General features: G+C 46.4%; 1 protein-coding gene across 1 annotated transcript in view; it reads right to left on the reverse strand.

Annotated features, from left to right (window-relative positions):
- LOC144727972 (uncharacterized) overlaps positions 1-14,657 on the reverse strand; it is a 43,965-nt gene that overhangs the window by 26,081 nt on the left and 3,227 nt on the right. The window contains exons 2-3 of the mRNA XM_078607132.1: positions 7,192-9,638; positions 3,288-3,529 (exon numbers count right to left, since the gene is read on the reverse strand). Coding sequence (XP_078463258.1) covers positions 3,288-3,529; positions 7,192-9,133 — 2,184 coding nt within the window. The 5' untranslated portion in view covers positions 9,134-9,638. The remainder of the gene's footprint in view (positions 1-3,287; positions 3,530-7,191; positions 9,639-14,657) is intronic.

The raw sequence follows: 14,657 nt of genomic DNA on the forward strand, positions 1-14,657 counted from the left end.
AGAATGATGTCACGGAGCTGGCCTGGTGCCTGAGAGATCAAGAATATACAACCAGAACCTGAAGATATGGGTTTTAAATCCGGGTGTCAGCCACCTGGGATTAAACCAGGTTCTCAGCTGTGGTGAGCTTATGGTCTCAGCTTGGTCACCAATGAAAGTACAGAAAGACAGAACATTAGCTTTTTCACGAAATTTGGCAAAATTCCAGTTCTGAGACTTGAAAAAACATGGTTTGTCTGATACACATGGAACAATGTTTGCAGAGCCTAAAAGGTGTGCATTGATTTTTATATTCTTGGATCTTTCGGTAAAGTCACGTAGAAGAGAAATAATACAAATAAAATATAATAAAATTCTCAGAGCTCTGTTCTTCACCTGAGGACGGCTGCTTGTGTTGTGGCCGAAACGTCGTGAGAATTTTATTATGTTTTATTTTTATTCTATTATTTCCCTTCTACGTGACATTACCGAAAGATCCAAGAATATGAATCCCTGCAGTCACGAAAGCTTTAAATCGAAAATGTGCATTGATTATTTACCTGACCAATCCATGCATCGAAAGATCGCATGCTTTGCCATTCCTAATTACACCTCTGATTATCATGGTTGGCTACGTACGGTGCGAAATAAGTTCAACATACATACATGCGTGACCCCCTGTAGCCACTAGTCACCGCTGCATTCACCACAATGTAAAAAAATAAATGTAATTGTAACCCTAAATTGCAACAATTCATCGAATCATGAGGAGGGCGTATAATTACACCCATACTCACAAGCACTCACAAACACACACTCGTAAGGTCTGCCTTATACAGCACACAACCTATGTGTCTGACTGTAAGTTGACAACCCAGTTGCCCACTTTGAATTGTGTACGAAATTAATAATCACATCAATATTGTTAATGAATATGTAATGAAGCATTGATTCTTCAGCTCATGGTAAACAATTAGAATTGCACTTGTGAGAATCGATTTCCAATATATGCATATTGTATGCAAATTATATGCTAAGTTTACATTTAAGCTGATTGAGCAAACTAAAATTTACAAACTAGACAATAAAGAGAATACAAATGAGACAATAATGTTTTTTTTGTATCTAATCACAACCCCAAATCATGTCCATTCACAAAAACGCTGTAGAAGTGAATTGCACCATTACCTATTGCTTACCCTATCCTTTCATACTATTCCTAGCATCCTTCACAAACGCACACACACATCAATAACCCCCAACTTGTGCCAGGGTAGGTGTATTCTAAGATCATTTGAAGTATCAAAGGCACGTTAGCAGGTCACATGACAGTGCAAGGTGTTGATTGCGATGACTGGCAGATGCAACATCTGAGCTTCCCAATGTGGCACATCACTATGTTTTAGCCACCCGGCAGAGGTCGCAATCGGGTACCCGATACCCGTACCCTACCCAATACCCGGCTACCCGGGTAGCCGTTTGCGACCCTGGTGCGGCCGGGTACGGGTACAGGTAGCCGCACGTGACTCACCCCAACCAATGAGTGAGAAGGCCGTGAGTCACTGGTGAGTAACCGTTTGTCAATCATTTCCCAACGTCTTGTCTCTTCTCACAATTCAAGTTCCTAGAATCAACCTACCTGCGCCTGCAACATGGCTTCATCCCAGAGGTCGCAATCGGGTACCCGATACCCGTACCCTACCCGATACCTGGCTACCCGTACCCGGCCGGGTATCGGGTAGGGTACGGGTACACGTTTGCGACCCTGGTGCGGCCGGGTACGGGTAAGGAATCAAAACCCGTTTGCGACCTCTGCCACCCGGCGCTCTGCTCTCATTGCCATGAGTATGGCTCGTCTGCCCTCCTTTGCTGCTGAACTGCGATTGCCTTCAACTGGTACCAGTCACCGGAAAGTCTACTCAGCTCCTAGTTCCCCCACACCACATCAGCCCATCTACTCTCTAGGCCATGCTCCACACATTTTCTACCCTATATCCAGCCAAACAGAAGCTGCTTGGGCATGCAGTGGATGGGCATGCAAGCTACAAAAAAAAACTTCAAAGACTACAAAACAACCTAGCACGTGTCGTCATTGGCCACACTCATCCCCGTCTCGACTCACTTGCCTGTCTCCGTGCCCTCAACTGGCTACCCATCGCCAGTAGGGTCATATACAAGATCGCCTGCCTCTGCCACAATGCCTTCACATCTGCCTGCCCGCCGTACCTTTCTTTATTATTGACAACTTGCAGCTCAGCACACGGCAGATGCCTGCGCAGCGCGACTCACGACCTCCTCTTGATACCAAGATCCAGGATGGTCACGTCTATGCGCCGCTTCTCGGTGGCAGCCCCAACAGTCTGGAACGCTATCCCTCTGCACATTCGCAGCATCACCTCAATCGCCTCCTTCAAGAGACACTTAAAAACTCACCTCTATAACCACGCTTTCGAGCGACTCTGAGCTTGGCTCCGCGCCTCTGAGTTGCGGCCGTTACGTCCGCAAATTTGCGCACGTTAAAAATTGCATTATTATTATTACATGACCCAGCCAACGCAGCCTCGCCTTGTCAGAGGCGTTCACTAATGGGAAAGTGTCCAGATCTTGCAAGGATTATTGAGCTCCTCACACAATCCAGTCTCGTTAAACCCAAGATAAATCTGTGTGAAGCGACAGGTTAGGCAGTTTCCACACAACTTTACCCAGCCAATGAAATAAATATTATGACTTGATTTTAAGCTTTCGTGACTGCAGGAATTACTCTTTGGATCTTTCAGTAAAGTCACGTAGAAAGAAAATAAATAAAATAGAATACGACGTTTTTATTGCAACACAAGCAGTCGTCATCAGGTACAACTAAATTTGAGAGGGAGACAAAACACAGACATGGAGACACACACGAATACCCCTTTTACACTGGTGCATGCGAGCAGAGATAGTACGTGGCCCCTCATGATATGGGTGGTTTTCTACTGGCTGCACCAAGCCAGAACATAATGGTGATACACTCTAGCCTCACAAAACATTTGAAATGTAGCTCAGAGTCAAGCACAGCCAGGGGCGGGTTTAATGACGTATTATTTGTGTAACGTCAGTCAGTACACTGTGAAGACGGTGTCACCAATTCATCTACATGAATCTCAACTTGTTCACTACGTGTAGTGTCGGCAGGCACAGCCTCAGCTTTTGCATTGGAAAAACCCCATTGCGGTTATTGAGCTGCCATTGTACAAGCGAAAAAAAGCTATTGATGACGGTGACGTCACAACAGCGCACACGTGCACACACTCAAGCCCTCCGCCGCTTACCAAATGCGTCGCCGCCTCCGCCGCATCTGCGCCAACTGCCTGGTGGGCGTGCCGCTCCTGAGAAACTGCCAGGGCTGTGGGGCCTGACTCGGGACCCTGCAGCGCCGTGGTAAGTCTCTCCATGAGAAGCCCCATGAGGTCCTGCTTGGCCCGCACCTGTGCCTCGCCCGACAGACGGGCGCCCGAGCCGGTGGCGCCGCACTGCGCCAGGTCCGTGGCCAGGCCCTCCATCACTGCCAGCACTGGGTAGAGAGGGTGGACGGGTGGAGGGGTGGCGGTGGTGCAGTTTGCATTAGGACCAGTGTTTAAAGCAGTTATGAAAAAGGTGTGCATAAAAAAATTGTATATTACACAACAGTCTTGTAAAAGTGGTGAAAGTGCAGCTCTCATGGTTACTGCTGGCGGGAGGGGGGGCACACTCGAAATGCAAAGAGGAGACCTGGGTTAGGTTTAGAGTTCAGGTAAATGGGTTATAGGGTTGGAAGAAGTGGTGACCTGTTGTTCCAATTATAGGTGGCAATGACCAATAATAATGATGATGGCAATAAAAATAAGATGATGGTGAAGGCCTGAATATATTTGTTGCCACGACTGGCTGAAGGGCCTCCACTAGAGGGCGCTCTACAAACATCCCAGAGGGTGGACGTATCCACGCTTTACCCTGACGAACGCGACCCACTTTGGTAAACCTATTTATACTGCTGTGTAAACGGTACTCAGAGCCAGAGGGAGATTTCAGAAACTTGTAAAAAAAATAAATGCTGTACTGTGAGATCAAACAAGCGATAACTGTATTCTTAGTTCAATGTGCTGCCGCAGATACAGCTTAGTTTGTAGACGCCGGGATATTGCAAGTCAGGAATCTTGTCCTTCACAGATGGGATTAGATCACGAATTTTATGTGCTGTGTTAAATCGGACCTGGATCTTGTGTTTGTTCATGATTTTGGAAATATTTTTGGTTACCCCTGCTATGTATGGCAGGGTGATGGTTTTGCTTGGATGCTCAGATGGCTCCTTCCTCACGGTTCGGGTGATGGCTTTGCGGATTGTGTCGTCAGAATATCCGTTCGCTTTGAGAGCTTGGTGTACGTGTTTGAGTTCACTGGTTAGGTGTTCATGGTCGGAGATACATTGAGCTCTATGGTGTAGCGTTTTTATGAGGGAATTCTTCTGGGATGGATGGTGGTGGGAATCAGGTTTTAGGTAGGCATCAGTATGGGTTACTTTCCTGTAGACAGAATGGCTCATTGAGCCATCTGGTCTCTTTTCGATTAGGACATCCAAGAAAGGTAGCATGCAATCCATTTCTACCTCAATGGTGAATTTGATGGCTGGGTGTATGTAGTTGATGTGGTTGAGGAATTGGTTTAGAGCCGGCCGGCCATGTGGCCAAGATGACAAACGTGTCATCCACGTACCTCTTCCACAAGGGTCAGGCATAGAGTGGATACCTGGATGGCGTCCGTCTCAAATTTTTCCATGAAAATATTGGCTACAACCGGAGATAAAAGAGAACCCATTGGGGTGCCTTCAGTTTGTTTGTAGAATGAAGGCAGTCTCACCAGGGCTGGTACATCAGCATTCAATCCTTGTTAGACCAAATCTTCAATGATTGCAATGGTATCAGGGGCACAGAAACTTTGGTGAACAAAGAAACTACATCAAAACTGACGAGTAAATTACCTGGGGATAGTGAGAAGTCTTTAATTGACGATACCAGGTGAGCTGAGTTTACAGAAGAGGTGGTCTTACCAGTGAATGGCCGTAAGGTCTCGGACAAATATCAGGCCAGTTTGTACTGGTAGGAACCACCTGGTTCCACCAGCCCACAGGGGATTATTGTGTCCGTCCGTCCGTCGTGCATCCAAAATTGGGAGGGGTGGGGAGGGGCTGGGTGAGAAGGGTGCGGAGGGGCTGGGTGGGGAGGGGAGGGTGGGGAGGGGCTGGGTGGGGAGGGTGGGGAGGGGCTGGGTGGGGAGGGTGGGGCTGGGTAGGGGGTGGGGAGGGTGGGGCTGGGTAGGGGGTGGGAGGGGAGGGGCTGGGTGGGGGGTGGGAGGGGTGGGGCTGGGTGGAGAGGGGCTGGTCACCCCGTGGTGCCCTTATAAAACTCAACGTTTAACCTACTCACGCCGGCTTGTGCCCGCCCTCACAGTCGGGCATATTTGCGGTATACACCACGCCGCCGTTGACCCTGGCCATTGACCGAGCAACCCAACGTTCCTACCAGCTCCCTCCGCAGGAATGTGTAAGTGTCTGATGATGGTCAGGTGTCAGGCATCCCGTAATCTTGTCTGTAGAACAGGCTGCCCTCTAGTGTTATGTACCAGGTTGGTAAATATCGAAGGCTGTGTGCAAAATTAATACAAGAATGTCGTGCCATTACCCTGGCAAACAAAGCATGCTGAAACATTCTGGTGTGTTTATGTCCTCTATTTTTAATTGCATACATTCTAATACTATACAATTGGTGTGTGTATATATATCGTTTCCAGCCTGCACATATATTTTTCTGGCTGATGAATTTTCTGAAAACCTACAGAAAGTACTTTAGACTTTTTTAGCTATATATCTATTTATGTCGATTTAATGTAAGACTCAGAGCGGTGGTGTAGTGGTTGCTCTATAAACCTGACCAACCAGAGTTTGATTTCTGGGCACAGCTGACATCGCAGCCGAGTGAAATCTAAACCGGTTTTGTGCCCTGATTTCACCAACCCGCATTGACCAGCATGGTGAAGATGGCCACACAACCCCCAAGACCGACAAAGTGTGGAGAGGCTTTCCTTTTTCCAGAAGTGGTTTGAGATATAGTTGTAAATAACTGTTTATATTTGGTTGTAAATCTAAAATGGAGTTACAAAGTTTGAGCTGTACGAGAAGAACAACAGGAGCAGGAATGATTTGTTCTGCATTAAAGCTGCAATGTCAATGTGAGGAGATGAACACTGCCACTGCTTCACTGCCAACCCCACACAACCCGACCCTATTCGAGAATGTCAACTCTTGCCTGCTTGCTCTTACAGCCATGATCCACTGGGGCAATATTAGTGCAATCATAACAGACAACGGTTACCACAGCAACTCCTAATCAGATCATAGACAGAGGCCCAGAGGCTGTCTCTGATGTCACGCGCTCTCTTAATTTTAAGAAATGGCAGATTTAAGTTCCTGCATGAGTGGGATCTGGATGGATGAAGGAGCAGCCTCCGGACTGATAACTTTCCTGGTAAGCTGAGCTTGTAATGTATTGTATATTGACTAAGTGGTGACTACCTGACTGGTAAGAATGGACTGCATTAAGAAATTCCATTGCCCAGTTGCCCACCAATGGTCACAGGTGATGGTTGCTGGGAACGACTGTCCTAAAGTTTTCTTCGTAAATAATGGCATCCCTCGATGACGCTGCTTGCTTGGCGTTAGATAGCCGAGTCCTCCGCTTAGATAAAACGCCCCATGGCACGGTTTATTACACTTTGCGAATTTGCCAACAATTACTTTAAACTCAAGAAAAATGAACATTGTAAAAATATGAATACAGTCAAACCCTCAATTATCCGGGCTATTGGAGGGAGGGGGAAATGTGGCCTGGCTAAAACAAGGATAGTGAAAAGTCAATGATACTATAAAATGTAATTTGTCCATAGAATGGGGGGATTAAGAAGTAAAATCCATCGTGTGTTTTGACTGGTTCTTTAAGGTAAATCGGTTTCCTTGTCGACGGGTTGTGCTGTCAATAGTTATTAACCATTGAGCAGTGAGGAGCAGCCTTTCATTAAACCAGCATGCATTGTAAATATGTTATTTATTTCTTTGCAAGGACGGTTAATCCACATCTTGCATACTCCACTTGCACACAATCGAGCATTAACTTCAGTAAAATAATAGCTGAATGTGCGACTCACCCTTCCCCAGCAGTTTATCTTCATCCTCGTCGTTATCGTTTCGGTCGTTTGCCTTCGCGCCTTTTGCCGGATCCAATTTAGCATTCGACTTCACAGGAGATGGTGACGAAAACTCCTTGGAAATGTTCTCCAACTCCACCAGAATCTGATCCACATCATACTCACGCTTTTCCCCGATACTTCCTGCACTTTCCACGGCCGGAAGGAGCTGTGGAAAATCAGCCGCCATGTTGGTGGAGTTGATCAACATGTGAGGCAGCTTCCCGTTATCTGCGACACCACCATCAACACTTCTGGAAGCACAATCCTCACTGGTCGCCTGTGTTGGTAGCAACAGCAAGTCAGCACCTGTATCCTGCGATGGTGGAACAATTGCCACAGAATTCGGACTAGGAGCTAGTGAGAACAAAGATGATGTTTTGTTCGACGGTTTCCTTCCTGTGAATTTTGATGTCGGATGCGAAGACGATGACGATTTCAACTCCAGCGACCGTCGTAATGGCATTTCGTTTGGTGGCAGAGGTGTAGCAGGGCGGCCTGGGTGGGACGAGGAGGAGACAACGTCTTCGTAGGACGGGGGGGCAATAGAACCAAATCCTGCTGCGGCTGCCGCGGCGACGGCACCCCCAAGGAATGCCGCGAGAAATTCAGGCCCGGCCGTGTCGGGCAGGGCCCGGTGGAGGTCAGGAGAAGACGACCCGCAACCGGCACGCACCGCCTTGCCGTCGCGCTGAGACTTCTCGTCGACACACTGCTTGATAATGTTGGTGCACCGCTTCAGGTCTTCCGAGCACTTCACCAGGATCTGCAGGCAGGCTCGGATGTCCTCTGTGGACGAGAAAGCGGCCGTCGAAGGCGCCGATGTCGTCGATGCGAACAACGACGACAGAAACTGCTCGACACTCCCGGTGTTATCTCCGCCCGTGGAGGCGCCGGCTTCCTCCAGGAGCCTGACGAGGAGACCCTGGCGCAGATACGGCAAGAGCAGGTCGAAGGCCGCATCAGGACCTGCCCTGCCGCTCGGTCGGGCCACGCACAGTGATGTCTCTGGATCTGAGATTGGTTTCATCCTCGACGCGTGTTTCACTGTCGCAGGGGCCTTGGCGTTGGAGGCTCCTTTATTCCGCCGGGGGCTCCTGCGCGCCGCGTTCGCCTGCGCTTGCTGCGTTTGTCGGGAAAACTCTTTGATTTTGCCGCTCGCCAGTTCTATTGTTCCCACAGCGACGTTAGGCCTGGCGAGGCTCTTCCGGGCAAGGACCACGTTATTCTTGGGAGCCGTGGAACCGCAATAGGAGGAGTCGCCGCTGCTGCCGATGAATAAATTAGTGAGGCCATCGTCGTTCGAGCATCGACCCCCACCCATGGCGAAGGCGGTCGCCTTCACAGGTGAGCTATGCACAATTCGTGGGGTTGCAGGGGAACACGTGCCGCGGTGCACCACCCGGCACGAAGCCACGCCGCACCAGCCCGGCGAGACACCCTCTCGAAAGCAGCCATTTTGTAGCTCATCACAGTGGGGTGCCAAAACTGGAAAAGCACCTCCAGTTTCACCAACAACGTCTTGAAAGTGGCCACCTTGACTGGTGGCATTGAGGGTGCCGCCAGCCCTCTGAGCCTCAGTGGTTCTGGGACTGCAGCCATGACTGCCGTCCCACTTGCCGGTGGTTTTTGCGGTGCTGGCGGTTTTGGCGGCGTTGTCGGTGGCCACACAATGGTGCACGGCACGGCTCAGCGGCGTGGTGATGCTGGGCAGGCAGGCCTCGGCGCGAGCGCTGCCGAAATGGGTCATGCTCGTCGCCACGAGCTTATAGGCGGCGGGAGGGCCGGGGCGAAGGGACGACGACGAAGATGAGGACAATGACAGGGATGACAGAGATGAGAGGGATGACGAGGTGGAGAGTGACTGAGAGAGCAGCAGCTGCTGTTGCCGCCAGTCTTCCATTATGAGAATTCCGCTTTTATTGGTTGTACGTTTATTTATAAAATTCAGAGTTTTGAACTTTTGTAAGGAAGTATTCGTTAGTGAGTTTAAATTTCCTGGTTACAAAAAGGGCGAGTACTCAAAATTATGTTATATATTTTTTATGTGATCGGCATGAATTTGGAAATTAAATGGGTTTTTATATTTATTGGGCAGGTGAAACAATATATGACATGTCTAAAGAACTACATTGTTGAAATAACTTTGGGTATGAACTAAATTAAAAGCAGTTGTCATCTAATGGGTCAGTTTCTGCATTATTTTGTCAATTTTGCAGTTCAAGTTCATTACATTGATGACAACGATGAAGACGGTAATGACAATGGCAATGTTGATGATGCATATCAGAGATAATAACTATGATAACGCTGTATATAACTAACAGAGGTCATCTTCTTCGTTTAAATGCTGACAATGACGACGATTTTCATTTCCAGTCAATTTCCAGTCGCATTTCTTCAGTTATCTGAAAATAAAATGCACAATACATTAAAATAAATGTACAGAAGGCATGTATCAAAATTATTACTCTGAAGGATATGAATTGGCATTTACCATCTCTGTTGCTGGTCTTGAGTTAATGATGGAAATGTCACATTTGTGTTCACAATCTGATCAGCCAAAAATATATTTGTATTTTACACATAACTAATGCTAGCTTCATTTTATTAACTTTTAATAAAAATGTTTTAAAATGTATTGTAACATTTCCCCAGACGGCTGCGCATTGAAATTAGTAATTCAACATTCCCATCCATTTCATTTGCCTACTCATCAAAACCCTACTTTTTGTGACAATGGAATTTTATGGGATATCCATGACAATCCTTATTCCTATAGCAGATAACCACAGGCAGCCACCATTACCCTATACAACGAAGTGGTAATCATGTGATGTGACGCCAGGCTGGATTGACTCGCGATTGGACCTTACACTCGTATCCTTCCGATTGTGAGTCACACATTCTAACCACTCTGCCGGATATACAGTAAGAGTGCCTGTATATTTAGATGGAGTCCTTTTAGTATGCAACGTGCGTACATGGGCATGCAGGCCCGTGTATCCGTCGCACAGACAGCACACTGACCCGGCCGCTGACCCTGGCCATACAGCAGCAGCAGCAAGAGGGTTTACGTCTATTTTAGAACACCGTCACCTGTTAGCACCGTATACTATTTTAACCAGAACCCCACTGTGTGTGGGGCGACGCTGCCACCGCCACACACGATGAGACGGTGTGTGTGTGCATGCAGTCTGGTGTGTGAGAGTCCCTTCACACTTGCCCCAACGCATATCATCGCTTTGCCAACTACTGCCACTGAGCCACTTTGCACAGGTCCACGGTCAACATCCTCCTGCCTGTGACAGTCCCGCAATGGTGTCGAGAGATCAAATAGGGATGAGTTGAGGAGTGACCCTACTGAGCCTAGAAATTAGAGTGTCTCCTTTTGAGACATCCAGAGTGGAAGGTGTCTCAGAAAACCTGGAGGAGAGAGTGTCTGTACTCAGGCTGCGGCAACATGGCGATGCTACGACGTATCTTAGGATGTAACATTTTCCGTAACCGTATCGTGCGTTTTGCTAAATATTGCTGTATTGTGATGATCTTTTTGCTGATTTTATTTTGAAGTATCCAATCTTAACAGATGAAATATTTATCAAAATAATAAATAGACAATAATTATAACAAATTATATAATAACGATAATAAGAGTTCACAATTACAATGTATGTACAATGAACTTCTTCCGCACCGTATGTAGCCATTTTATGCAAATCAGAGGTACGAATAATAATAATATCACCCATCAAATTATCGGTTTGTAAAACGATTTCAGGAAAAATGTATGCAATAATGGTAATAAGAAATTGTGTTTTTTTAAGCATGTGGGAAATAAAACAGGCTCATTTTGAGTGCATTGCAGTTGAATTACATTTTAAGTAACCTTTTTTTGTACTTGAAGTACATCAAAGCACAAAACGCAGACGATAAAAAGGCCAAATACCATTACAAAGGGACCCTTACATCACGCTAATCGTTGCAGCGTGAACTTTGTTTCACCACAACAACCCTTAAGAGATTTGCAATAAATACACTCGTTGCACCGTGTAGTAACCACAATCTCTTCGCAGGCCTCTGCCACTGAGTCAGCCTGCACGGGTTTCTGATATTGAGACATCCAGACGGGAGGGTGTTTCATACTGAACGCAGAGTGGTGAATGTCTGCACTGACTAAATACAGAGGAATGTCTGCAGCTGAGTCAATATGGGAGAATATCTGGGAGTAAAAGCACCCAGAGATGGGAGTGTTGGCTATTTAACTTAGACGAGTATCTACTGCTAAGACACCCAGATGGAAAGGTGCATCTTACTGAACTGAGAGGGGAGGGTGTCTGTACTGAATACAGAATGGGAGAGTGTCTCTACTGAATGCAGAGGAATGTCTGCTGCCGAGTCATGAGCAGAGAATATCTGACATTGAGACACCTCAAGAGGGAAGCATTGGCTAATGAACTTACAGAGTAGAGTGTCTACCACTGAGACACCCAGAGGATAGACTGTCCTTACTGAACTCCGAGGAAAGACTGTCTTCTACTGAACCCAGAGCGGTGTCTCCAAACTGAGACAGCTAAAGTGCTGATTGCGCATCTTTCAAAACCCGAAGGTTTCCTTCTGAGTCTACAGGAATGTGACCCCTGCGGAACACAGAGGAAAGGGCGCCCTCTAGCATGCTTCCCACACCCAGCTGTCAGCGGTGACCCATCCAAGTGCTAACCAGGCCCAACTCTGCTTAGCTTCTAACATGACCTGATGAGGTCAGAAGGAGCAAGACCATGGTTAGCAACCTTTCTACGCAACCCTCTCCAACTCTTGTAAACGAGACCATCCTTGTCTCTTTAGTTGTAACCTGGTTAAAACATATATAAACTTCAAGCGGCACTCACCCCACCAACAAGCCCACCTTGTGTGAGATTGTACGAGGGCGGCCGCACTATTACGGGTGTAAATAAATGGATATATTTATCTAAAGCGGCCATTATTGAGGCGGTCGCTTTTAGCTGAGACGCGTGACCGTAACACTAAACCTTGTTTACGGTGCAGATTGGACCACAAGGCAACCACGGGGGGTACCGTCGCGTCGCATCGCGTCGCTTGACATATGCCGGGCAGCCGGGACACGCAATTCATCATCTTCACCGCATCATTGGCCAAGATCAATCCAGTGCTTGACGAAGGCCCCCCCAAGCCATTACCATCCCACACGGTCCCATGAAGCAATAATCGCACGCAGCAAAGTACATTAATGTATGTAGAACTTCTTTCGCACCGTACATAGCCAACCATGCTAATTGGAGGTGCAGGATAAGGACAAACTAAACACAAAAAAGCAGTTATAAAGAAATGAGTTTTCAATCTAGATGATTTAAAAGTGCATAGCTCCAGTGGCTTCCTAATATCGGAAGGAAGAGCGTTCCAAACGGCCTGAGAAGCGCATCTGAAAGTGCACGATGCGGTGACCATCTTTGTTCGATGGCGAGCCAAAATCCGCTGTTGCGAGGATGACCGGAGTTCGAGTGATGGTTGATGCTCCTTGACGAGATCAGCGAGGTATTGTGGTTCATTTGTGACAAGCACCTTGTCTGTACCGAGTGTGACCTTATAATGTATCGTTCATCATCAGCAAGAACGGGGCTACTCCAGACCAGGGCTACTCAAGTTTATAATTGCATTCATTGTTTATTATTATGACGCATGTTGACCAAGGAATTCCTCAATGAGTCTCAAGAATATTGTTCAGGAGGGTCCTGCCAAGTTTTTGCATTAGAACAGGTTGTTGATATGTGTCATTCCAATCGATTGATTTGCAGGTATTAGGATGTTTGGCCAAAACCAGTTACATTGTATGTTTTCTTTTAGCTCTGAGAGTAAACTGGAGAACCCAGAGGAAACCCAGGGAGGGAAACCCAGAACAGGGAGAGGACAATCTCCAAGCAGAAAGGAGCCCAAATCGAGTATCAAACCTAGATCCGTCTTGCTGTGAGGCACAAGAGTTTTCAATGTGCCACCCTGCCGCCCGCGTTGGGCTGGTGGTGTTAGGGTTCGAGTCAGAACTAGGACTAATGACCAAAGCTACAACCTCTAAATCAGTTTATCCTCCCACTAGGCTGGAGTTAAGAGTCAGGGTTCGGATATACAAAATCAAGTGGCCTACTGGTAATAGTTGTAGTCAACTTTTATTTTTAACCGTCAGCCTACAATGACCAGTTAAGATAATATGATACATGCTCTTACTTGCAATTGTGTCCAAGGTTAAACCATAAATTTGATTTAAAAATATTACAGGTAAAACAAAGCATGAATAGTACAACATTAATAAACAAAACACTAGAAACTAAGGTCCAATTGCACCTTAAATTTTTAATAAATAAAAATTCGAGTCACATATTCAACCAAGTATTAAATTAGTAATAAATTCAAAAACAATAGAGTACAACATCGCATATCTGACCCGCTGGAGTCTGACCCGCTGGGGTCTGAGGTATCGGCAGATATGCGATAAGGTCAGATATGTGTACATCTATAGAAATAACTGTTGCATGATGCTAAAATACTACACTGGATGTGGGCGGTTAATTTGTCAAGATGAAAATGTAATGGTCGGATATGCAACATTGCATTGTGTAAATTAACTATTTTAAAGCAAGTTCCATTTAGTTGCATTTAGAATAGATAATAACTTAGCATCTAAATCATCTTCTGAGGAAGGATCATTGGGAGGCGCTAAGCTACTTTGGCAGCCCTGAGCCATTGGCGGAAATTGCACATTCCTTTGGCAGGAGCCTGGCTATTCATAGGACAACCAACCTTTCCCCCCCCCCAAGTCTGCAGCTTGTCACAAAATACAACACGAGTGAGCACCGTTGTGAATACGGGGAAAGGTGACCTCTCTTTGTTAACAGTGGAATAGTTTTGATCTAAAGCTTTCGTGACTGCAGAGATTCATATTCTTGGTTCTCTCGGTAAAGTGACGTAGAAGGGAAACAAAATAAAAATGTTCCTGCTGTAGTTTTCACACCTGATGATGATTGCTTGTGTTGCAGTCGAAACGTCGTGAGAATTTAATTGCTTTATATTTTTCTTATTTTATTGTTTCCCTTCTACGTGACTTTACCGAAAGAACCAATAATATAGTGGAATAGTTGTGCGGCAATGCCAATTTGTATTACTTATTGATGTACGTGCACGTGTTTACCCAGGAAAACCTGAGTCTCAACACTCGTTGGTTTTTTCTCAGGACAATCCTGCCAGGTATTCGCAGTAGGGGGTCAATGTTGCTATGTTAATTCCCTATTAAGTGTTTTGCAGGTAATTTTTCATCATTGGGATGATTGACAAATACCAGTTACATTGTGTGGGCTTTTAAAATATACATTTCACGTGTGCTCTTTTGGAAGTAACCATTCACAATCAGAGTGAGCATT

Source organism: Lampetra planeri, chromosome 27, assembly GCF_965212315.1.
Source record: "Lampetra planeri chromosome 27, kcLamPlan1.2.h2, whole genome shotgun sequence".
Lineage (NCBI taxonomy): Eukaryota > Metazoa > Chordata > Hyperoartia > Petromyzontiformes > Petromyzontidae > Lampetra > Lampetra planeri.